The sequence below is a fragment of the Suillus subalutaceus genome (assembly GCF_016647625.1).
Source record: "Suillus subalutaceus strain FC151 chromosome Unknown DFJ58scaffold_379, whole genome shotgun sequence".
Taxonomy (NCBI): Eukaryota; Fungi; Basidiomycota; class Agaricomycetes; order Boletales; family Suillaceae; genus Suillus; species Suillus subalutaceus.
Window position 1 is genome coordinate 18,234 of NW_024540628.1, and position 10,241 is coordinate 28,474.

General features: G+C 45.9%; 4 protein-coding genes across 4 annotated transcripts; 3 read left to right on the forward strand and 1 right to left on the reverse strand.

Moving 5' to 3' along the window:
* Positions 1 to 1,763: 1,763 nt before the first annotated feature.
* Positions 1,764 to 2,696, forward strand: DFJ58DRAFT_737628 (uncharacterized protein; the record flags this gene model as incomplete). The annotated part of the gene is made up of 1 exon (XM_041386952.1): positions 1,764 to 2,696. One exon carries the CDS (start codon positions 1,764 to 1,766, stop codon positions 2,694 to 2,696), a length of 933 nt encoding a protein of 310 aa, XP_041235048.1.
* A 320-nt stretch (positions 2,697 to 3,016) lies between these two features.
* Positions 3,017 to 4,064, forward strand: DFJ58DRAFT_737629 (uncharacterized protein; the record flags this gene model as incomplete). The annotated part of the gene is made up of 4 exons (XM_041386953.1): positions 3,017 to 3,050; positions 3,098 to 3,491; positions 3,557 to 3,659; positions 3,738 to 4,064. 4 exons carry the CDS (start codon positions 3,017 to 3,019, stop codon positions 4,062 to 4,064), a joined length of 858 nt encoding a protein of 285 aa, XP_041235049.1.
* Positions 4,065 to 5,204: 1,140 nt separating this feature from the next.
* Positions 5,205 to 5,726, forward strand: DFJ58DRAFT_737630 (uncharacterized protein; the record flags this gene model as incomplete). Its single annotated transcript, XM_041386954.1, has 1 exon — positions 5,205 to 5,726. One exon carries the CDS (start codon positions 5,205 to 5,207, stop codon positions 5,724 to 5,726), a length of 522 nt encoding a protein of 173 aa, XP_041235050.1.
* A 951-nt stretch (positions 5,727 to 6,677) lies between these two features.
* Positions 6,678 to 7,659, reverse strand: DFJ58DRAFT_737631 (uncharacterized protein; the record flags this gene model as incomplete). The annotated part of the gene is made up of 5 exons (XM_041386955.1): positions 6,678 to 6,749; positions 6,800 to 7,144; positions 7,208 to 7,428; positions 7,466 to 7,562; positions 7,621 to 7,659. 5 exons carry the CDS (start codon positions 7,657 to 7,659, stop codon positions 6,678 to 6,680), a joined length of 774 nt encoding a protein of 257 aa, XP_041235051.1.
* Between the last annotated feature and the right edge of the window lie 2,582 nt (positions 7,660 to 10,241).

Below are 10,241 nucleotides of genomic sequence, written 5' to 3' on the forward strand. Positions count from 1 at the left end.
TCCATGCACTGCTGACATGATATTCATGACTATGGGAGGACTTACATTGTTTTATCTGCAATGGCATCGTCAGGAGATCGCTATTCAGACACATACTGGCCATTTAGTACTGACAAATGGCAAATTAGGCTGTGGAGAAGAAGATATTCGAATTGAAAAGGATACAAGTTTTCTAGGATATCCTTGCGGTAATTGTTGTCCCATTTTATGGCATCACATTGAAGATAAGCGTTTCCGATTATCTGTGGACTGGAATATCGACAATTCAGTCACTGAAATTTTCCACCACATTGATGTCGAATGGTGATTGAACACGCACTGTGACAACAGTGCGTGTCGTTTCAATTCTCAAGTTATGTGCTTGAATGTTGTGAGCTGTGGCGCGTCAAATCGTGAGTGTCTCCAAGCTAATCCGAAGCCCATACTGATGATAACATAGGAGCAGATGTCAAGTTCATACCCAAAGACATAAAATGTCACAAACCAGTGAGCATCTTGTTGTTTAACGTCCTAGCCTTCTCATTATTGTTCTTAGCATTTCAGTCAGATATGTCAAGGGTTGTTCTATGGATCAGCATGTTATAGACCGTTTGTCGTGCCGGTTCCAGTGAATGACAGTGTGAAAGGACCTCCTACACTGGATGACTTGTATGTCGACTACTGGATCAAGCAATGCGAAATGGAAGACTGTACTGTCACCCGCCGTCATCTCCGACGAACTTTTACTATGATGCCGTATTCGAATGTGCCGCTGGATGGACTGTACACCATCTTCGTGGAAAGTCCAAGAGCGGGGATCTTTCAAAATCATGCCCTTCAGCGCATGGCCGGCTTGTTTGGAAGTCGCACAAGTGTGACTCAGAGCGGTAGCATATTGATTATCAAACAGGCGTTGTCAGACGGCAACATCGTGCTTGATGTAACGAAAAGGGATATTGTATTTGTGAACTTTCTAGTCAGCAGGTCTGTGACACTTCGTAGGCTATCACTTACGTCTACTCACACACCGAGCAGCCTCATATATTTCGGAAAGTTGTAATTGACATGTGGCAACTGCTTAGTCCATACAATATTTATTACACAAACGCTGCACGGATCAGGTACCTAAATAGCTGTCCTCCGCCGGATTCAAATGGACGATCCAGTAGGGATAAAGCTTCGGTGATGAGATCCTGAGCGAGTTTGACACTTTCACTGTAGAATATATTCAAGCTCTTGTCATTAGCGATTGAATTAGCTGTGTCTTTCTCAAGTTATCAAATGATTAGGAGTGAAATTCATGCAAACTCACTTGCAAACAACACGGGCCTGTCTCTGATGTGTTTGGCAATACAGAACATTCCTCCCCAGCGCTCTGTTTCCGCGGCTTCACGTCTTGTATGGTTTAGTTCAGCTGATGTGATGAGACGAATCTCTGGTCTGCCGGCTTCAGGACAAAACACTGTTGGAGGCTGTTACATACAAATACAAATGATGTTCATTGAAGCTCACTGAAAATGAATGCACCCATGTCTCCATAGAGGTTTAAGAGCCTAACAATATCGCGATCCATGTTATAGCTTAGTTGTTAACGTGTAAGTGGTGATGTGCAAAGGTAGGGTGACCCTGAGCATTATGATGTCATTTCAATTTGACATGAGTTTTGTAAGGTTAGCAGGAAGACTTGCGCTGTCCCAGTGTTGTCGCAGTGCATCTGATTGTGAGTATATTTGCAGGTAATCAACTGGTGACACATCCAATAATTGAACATACCAGTGTTCGTGATGTCGGCAAAAGCTTTATCAATCGAATCAGACAATGTCGCACGCGTCATGCGATTAGCCAAAAGTTTGACGATGAAGGAGATTATTAATGGAGCTGGCGAAGGCGCTTTTACTCGCATGCAGCAGCGCAAGCGTGTAGATCTCCTCCATGCCATAGAAAGTTCACCTGCTCTTCAAACCGCCGTGGAAGAAGCTTACGCGCATAAACAAGAAGCCCATGAAGGCTCACGACACGACCAAATCAAACACGTGCGTTTTTGTGATGATGACTCATCACCTGATCCTGCATATGATTCTTTCCTCCGTGATGTTGATGAAACGGTCAAACAGAATTGCTTATCCAATTTTATTGACTGTACAGGAAATGATCAAACTCACAAAGTAGTTTGTGTCATTTGTGCGGGCGAGTTTTTCACCTCCGAAACGTCATTGGTCAACATCACGGATCTTCCTAGTCAACAATTGCTTGTCCCTATAGAGCAATGTCGACATTCTGCCCAAAAAACAGTCTCTTCCATGTTGTTGTACACGCCCTCTATCACCAATCATGACAGATTGTGTAAAGGTTATGTCTGTTCATCATGCATGCACAATCTTCGCAGTAATCGAATTCCTTCTCACGCTTTGGCAAACGGTCTCTGGGTTGGCGAAATCCCTGCTGAACTCAGTATCCTTAGCCTCCCAGAACGTATCCTTATTGGTTTATATTATCCAGCAGCTTTCGTTATCAAGTTGTACCCTCAGAAAAAAGGTGCAAAGAACTGGGATACCTCTGCTCTGAATAGCGGCATCCGGGGCAATGTTTCTACCTATCAGCTAAATACTAAAGACATCTGCTCCATGATAGAAGGCAATTTACTCCCTCATCATCCCGAAATTCTGGCTGCTACTATTGGCGTCTCTATCATCGGCCCGAACAATTTACCCGCTTGATGTCTACCTTCTTTGCTCAATGTGAATTGGTTACGCATTCGGGCTGCCCTCCAGTTTCTGCAGAAGAACAATCATCTTTACAGTGATATCGTCATTTCTAAGGAAATGTTGGACAAATTACTGGATAATGGAATTCCTTCCCAGTTGATCTCGGTCATCAAATATTCCGGCGAAACAGATCTATTGGAACAAGAATGAGAAGGTTGCGTTGTGGAAGATGACGATGCTGAAGGTTGGCAGTTTAAACCAAATTCTATGTAGATTTAGTTGATTGCCTTATAGTTAATCCATATTTCGACAATCATATCAGTGTGCAAGATATGACTGATGATGATAATGAATCTGCAGCGGCCGGTTAGCACTCATTTTGTGTAGGATTTGCAGACTGACTAGTTTACTAGCGGATTCGAATGTCTTTCCCCTCCAGGCGCATGGAGTTCTTGACTCTGAAGTGTTAGATTTGTCTAACAATGAAGTATTAGCTCACACACTTGCTAACACCTCTGCGTCAACGGAGGAGGCATACGCAGTCAAGTATGGCTCTGGTTTTGTTAACAAGTATCCACGTCGGGATGCGGCCGGAGAACGTACCAGTGGAGATTCTGAGAATCCTAACCATCTGCTTGGAGCCTTTCCTTGTCTTTTTCCATATGGCATGGGAGGTTTTGAAGTCAATCGTCCCTGCTCTATCTCTTACGAAGATCAAGCTAAATGGGCGATGAGGTATGGTGATAAGAGGTTTAGGAAGGACTTATATTTCATGTTTCAAGTCTTCGGTGTCATTCAAAATGCCAAGTTTGTCGGGCTGCTGTCCTTCAAGTTCAAAAGAAGGCATTTCATGAAAATGAGCACACTTTTAGACAGTTGACCGTGGAAGATCTCGTGGTAGCAAGCAAGGAGGAATCTAATAGACAACCTCATTCTAATCCTGTAGTTCGATCTCTCAAGCACCATATCAATGCTGTACGCACCAAGGTTACGGGCACTGACGAGTCGTGAACGAAAATACGGGCATTAATATGGGGTATGACGCTCATGAAGAATCCTCCATCGTTGTGGATTACAATTAATCCAAGCGACACGCACAATCCAATCGCTCAAGTTCTTGTCGGTGAAGAGCTCAATCTCGATATGTTTGATGCCGACAGTGGTCCAGACGCCTGTCATCGTGCTCTTAACATTGCTACAGATCCCTATGCAGCGGCTCAATTCTTCCATTACATTATTCGCGCTATCTTGGAGGCGCTTTTTGGTATCACGATAAGGAGCAAAGGAAAATCACTTGCCAACAAGGTATTTTTGGTGTTTTGGAAGGTTACATCGGCACAGTCGAGGCTCAAGGCCAAGGCACCCTTCACTTACACTTAATTGTCTGGTTGCAAGGTATTAAAATTATCGATGAGAAAGAACTTTCTGATCTATTTGTTGTCAGATGCTCCGTCGTCAGCAAAAATGAAGGATTTACTGCAATTTGGCTTATTTCGTGAACAAATTGCGAAATATATTGCTGCGAACATTCGAGGTGACCACGACGATATCACGGACCAAAGCTTGTCGGTTGTTCCACGTGTGAGAGCTGTGTCATACATACGCCCTCCAGATCCTTGACGGCCCTTATTCTCGCTTCATTGCCAACAACTTGAAACAAAGTTGGTTCGTGCTGTCCAAATACACAAGTGCGGTCCTGGATGTTTAAGGAGTTGCCGAGGACAGCTGTTGTGTAAGAGAAGAGCGCCTTTTCCTGTTGCAGAAGAAGCCTGGATTGATAGGAACGGGGAATGGGGACCTCGCCATCTTTATCCATTCCTGAACAATTGGAATCCCTGGCTTCTCTTGGCTGTTCGAGCCAATCACAACTGCAAGTTGATCACCAATGGTGGCGACACCAAGCATATTAGTTGGTATATATCCACTTATGCTGCCAAACGCCAACAGCACTCTTCTAACGCTTCAGCCTTACTCGCCAAAACTCTCGCTTACCATAAGCAGAATGAGGCGCACAACTCTGACGTCCAACAGCTCAATCGCCGTCTTATCCAACGCTGTGCTAATTCACTAAGTCGAGAGCAAGAGTTCAGTGCTCCAGAAATCATTTCCTATCTAATGGGACGGGGAGATCGTTATATCTCTCATCATTTTGAGACGATACATTGGCATGCTGTTGTATCGTTGCTTAAGAAGATGTACCCTCAATTGCACAAATGCCGGTGAGTGTTCCAGCCCCATAACTGTGTATCCAACAGTTGATCTTGATCCATATTAGGACTCACGTTCTACAACATACTTCTGATGGCATAACGACGAATGTTAGTGATTGTCATTCTCAGGTAAATAATCTTAGAAAGTATGACTGAGGTAGTAGTATGGGTTAATGTTTGATTTTCCCAGACCGAGTACGCCGTCCTGGAAATTTATGAAGGTTCCATTTGATTGCGAGATCAGATTCGAGAATATATTGATCGTCCTATCGAGCTGGAAACTTTCAATTATCTGGAGTACTTCCTCAGCATGTATGATGTTCGTGTCGCCCAGGAAGAAATGGACACACTGCCGAAAAGAACTGATTGCCACCTCTATTTGCCTTACAAAGAAGGGACCAGTCATACCAGACACATGTGCGCTGTTCGCCGCAATAATCATGATGTTATTCCCCATATTCCAGGACAGTGGTTTCCACATGCAGACGACCCAGAATGTCATCCATTCTACTGCGCTTCCATGCTCGCCCTCCTTACGCCTTGGAGAAATATAGTAGACGTCAAAAAAACTGACGAAGGTTTTACTTCGGCATTCGAACGCTTCATGCTTAACGCTTCTTTGACGTCTTGTGATATTGTCAATAACATTCAGTATTTTCACGAGTGTTCTGACAAGGCTAAAGAACGCGAGTCTGTTTCTCAAACAACTTCTCAAGAAACTGTGGATCCTCACCGATTTGATGAAAACTCCTTAGCTGAAGAAGAAAGTCATGATATGGATCCTGTCACTCCAAGCTGTATTTCTGAGGAAGACATTGTCCGAGCAACCTGAGGCAGTTTTTCATCACGAGAGATGGTATATGCTGACGTTGCCATGAATATCGCGGAGGATTATGGTTTTTTTTCACAAGATGCCGAGCAGGAGTTGGTTGTTGCTGAATCTAGCTCCAGTCACAACAGATCAACAATGGAGGAATGACCTGGAGTGGGACAGGTTGATCACTAATGCGCCGGAATCGCACAACACTTTGCCTGTGTCATCTACTGCATCAGGAAATTACGAGATCACTTTTACCCACTTAAGTACCACTTTTCATACGACTTAGCGAGCAACCATCGCACAAAGTCAAAAAAGTAGCACGGACTTTTTTCAGTAGATCTCACTACTCAAATTCTACTTATCCTCAGCTTTTTCACACTTATTTTTTGTGGGACGGATTGAAAAAAGCACGATACTGAGCATTGAAAGTTGACCACATCAAAAAAAGGGGTCCAAAAGCATGAAAAAGCAACTAAAAAGTAGTCCAGAAGAATGCAGGAAGCTCGCTGAATGTGTGGATTTGTGGGTAGTATGGCTTCAATGATCGGAGTGGGGGCGGGGGGAAATGCAGCAGGGATCTATTAGTGTGTAAACGGTACTGGTACTAAGCACAGAGAGCATGGGATGGAACAAACAGCCAATATTCTGCCGGTGTCAGATGAGTCAGTAGTTGTAGAGCGCATGACGAGGAAAAAATACATACAAAGCAGGGCACGCCCACACTTGGGTTTCAGGTCCTCGGCAGGAGCATTCTTGAGCTTCTGGATTGCCTCCTGGCGCTGCCGCACCATGGCGATGGTGTCTATTGTATACTTCAGCCCCGCCTTGCGAGCGATTGGTAATAATCAGTCGTCGCCGATCCACAATTTGCCTCTGAAAATGCCGACATGCCAGCATCCTTGTTACTGGATTTATTGCGTTTTGAAGGTATCGTTCTGCGAGGTTTAGTACTTGCCCTTCACACTACCAGTGGCTATGCTTTGGGTCATTGTCGAGAGCCTTGGGCTTTGCAACAAAGTTCAAAGCACGTTCGAGCTTATAAAAATGATGGTTAGTTAGAGTTAGAATATTTTAATAGGACCTACTGAGGCAGCACATGCTGCAATCACGGCCTGCATACCCTGCAATTGCAGATCATCCGTGTTGATCGCAGGCACGTCGAGGAACCCAGCAATTGCATTGAGATGAGTGGCCTCGATCATTTCCAACATAAATTCAGACCGGTAAATCTGACCTGGATTGCGAACCTCTGGGTCCTCGTAGAGGAAGGCCCACTCCTGAAGAAGTTCAGCTGCCAGCGTTTGTTTGAAGTTAGCGTCTTCGTCCTCGTCCTCGTCCTCATTATCTTTTGAGGTAGCGAGAAAATCCGCAACAAGGGCAATGGCCGTGGATCCAAAATTACTGTGCCAGGAGCAAATGCGCTGATTCACCTTTAATCAGAGATGAGTCATAGTTAAAAATATTAGTCTGAAGGTAAGAAATAGAAGACTTACCAGACCAATGATAGGGCCGCGCAGTTGAACCTTATGATTCATTCCTGGATAAGCAACATCGAAGATGGCCTGGAGCGCTGGGAGGAGTTTCTCGGTCTCAATGGACCAGAAATTAGGCTGAGCGCCTGCCCACAGAAAGACGGTGGGGATAAAAGACCTTCGCCACATACCATCCTCCAGCATAAGTGGGGGAAGATCAGTGTTTCGCCACTGGTTTCCCACTTTTCGGCTTCGTCATCATGTCAGCGGACATCACACTGGGCTCAGGTGATACCGGAGCATCCATCTTCTTGGTAGCTGGTTCCAACTTGATTTTCTTGGGCGGGTTCGCATTCTTGCAGACCATTACACTAGTCTATCGAGAACCTCAGTATCGATAGAATTAGATATTGAAACTTGAAAAAAAAATTTACCTTTGAAGTGACCCGTGCTGGCTCAGCCCCAGGAGACATGAAGTGAGTGGCATCGAGTACCATTGCATCAAAAGATGCATCTGCATTTATCCTCGCCAGCCACGTTTGAGTCCTCTTCAGACGAGGTAATTAAGTCGACTGCCTCGATTGGCCGCTTTGAGGAACTACCAGTGCGAGTTGACTGGCCTGTTCTAGAGCAAATTGCACTATTTCAGCTTGCTGAGTGAAGGGCAATAGATTGAATGGCGTCGACACCGGCAGTATCTCGGAACTGTTGTCATCTTAATGTTTCAGCGATCTCACCAGAGATCGCCACGACACTCTAAAATTGTCAATGCACATTGAATCATGTCAAATCGATGTTGTTGAATGCTTTACCTGCATCTGCTCCCAGGCCTTTCCTTTTGTGTTGGCCACAAAATGCTCTTTGAATTCGTTGTTGTTGTCTTCTTCGTCATCGGTGTCGATGTTTGATGTCGTCGTCCTCCATCTTCATCCAATGCGGGAGCATGTGAAGTCTCGGATGAGTCTGTCAAAGAAAGAGGCGGATCCTTCGTGAGTGAGACTGTGGTTGCAAACAGTTGGCTTGATTTTGCTGATGAGATACCCAGAGAGTCAACAGAAACAGTTTCAGTGTTGAATGCTGTGAACAGGAAAAGGTTTTGCAGCAGCCTTTGGCTCAGGTTCGAGGTGAGTGCGCCAATTATTAACCTTGCCCGTCAGACTGTATTTCTTACTTCTGAGCCCCCAAGTAAGGGTCATAAAGCGAAGCGTAGACTCTGTAAGCATCAATAGCATGGTGGTGAGAAGATTACTGACGGGTTAAGATTTCCTTTCTTGTCGCTATCAGCTTTCCCTTGAACCAGATCGCTATCAATGATCGGCCTTGTAGCCGCACTTATGGCTTCTCGCGATACTGTAGGGTTGACCTTCTTCTTCTTCTCTTCTTCTCATCTTGACTTCCTCATTCCCAGCCGCCTCATTTTCAACCACCTTGCCATTGCCTCCACCCACACTATCAACTTGGTGCTGACCGCCTGCGCCTTGGACTTTGGCTTGTGCTGGGGGAATGGAGGGGTGCTCTAAGGCAAGCTCATTAGTTTCATATTGCCGCTTTTCTTCTTCTTCACTGGTCTAGCGCGGGGGTTTTACCGGTACTGCCCTGCTGGTCACTTCAGCCACTGCTCCACCTGCATGGCAGCTCATGCCTGCAATTCGATCAACTCCACGCTGCAGGGCAGCTTCCTTAGCGGCCTGGGCTTCGAGAGCACGGCCTTTTGTCTTCTGCAACCCTGGGCTTTGGTACATCGCTTCTTTTGACCTTCGAGAAGCACAAGTCCAGGGTGTCGAGTCGCATTTGCAGGGCTGTACGGCGAGGGGAAATGGGGGGTGCCATAGTGGTTATGGGGGGTAGGAAATAGCAGAAGAGAGCGTGGACCTCGATACTAAAAGGTAAGAGTCGCAAACTGCAATTTTCTAAGTGTTAAACCCAAACAAACAACTCTCCAAAACGTAGTACTACTCAATACCTCACGCCATTTTCTAAGTCCGCCTATACTTCAGCACAACGACAACAGGGTGTGGCTGCTGCACCAGAGCAGGTACTGGCTAGCCTACCAGCAAACTTTATCCCCGACTCCAAATACCATTAACTCAAGTGCCGGTACTGGCCATCCTACTGACGAGCTCTCCCCAACTTTATCCCCGACTCCAAATACCATTAACTCAAGTGCCGGTACTGGCCATCCTACTGACGAGCTCTCCCCAACTTCATCCCCGACTCCAAATACCATTAACTCAAGTGCCGGTACGTACTGGCCATCCTACTGACGAGCTCTCCCCAACTTTATCCCTGACTCCAAATACCATTAACTCAAGTGCCGGTACTGGCCATTCCTGACGAGCTCTCCCCAACTTCATCCCCGACTCCAAATACCATTAACTCAAGTGCCGGTACGGTACTGGCCATCCTACCGATGAGCTCTCCCCAAATTCATCCCCGACTCCAAATAACATTAACTCGAGTACCAAAGTCAGCACCCGCCGTTCTTCCTGCTTCTGCCCTCCTACCAACAAGCACCCTCCTCCCCTCCAAATACCAACAACTCATGTCCCAGACTGACTCAGATGCAAGTCACCCGTGCCGCAAGCCAATCGGTCTTTGTATCCCTTGCACAAACAAGGGTGCAACCGCTGGTTTAAGAATCGGTCAGGGTACACACAGCACACAAACGCTAAGCACCCCGTGTTTCCTACATCAAGTCAGCCATCCAGGCCTTTTTCGCCAAGTCCTGGGCTGCCTGACACCATGGATTTGGGTGATGCTGGCGCTATGGACTTTGGAGATGATGGAATCATGGACAACAACGATCCTGCGCAACAAATGGCTGAATTTTTTGGCCCTGGCGGCTGGCTGTACAGAAACTATCACCCATTTTTGTCCGGCATGTGTTTTCTCATTCAATTTCTCTCGAATGCTATCTTATTCGTAATCTACAAAGCTCAACCTTGTGATCTGGAAGGCAACTTCCTTCCACCAGGAACCTCACCTCCGCCACTCACTGACAAGGCACCAGATGACTGGACACCCTACAGAGCGGGTAGAGTTCAAGCTTGCCGAT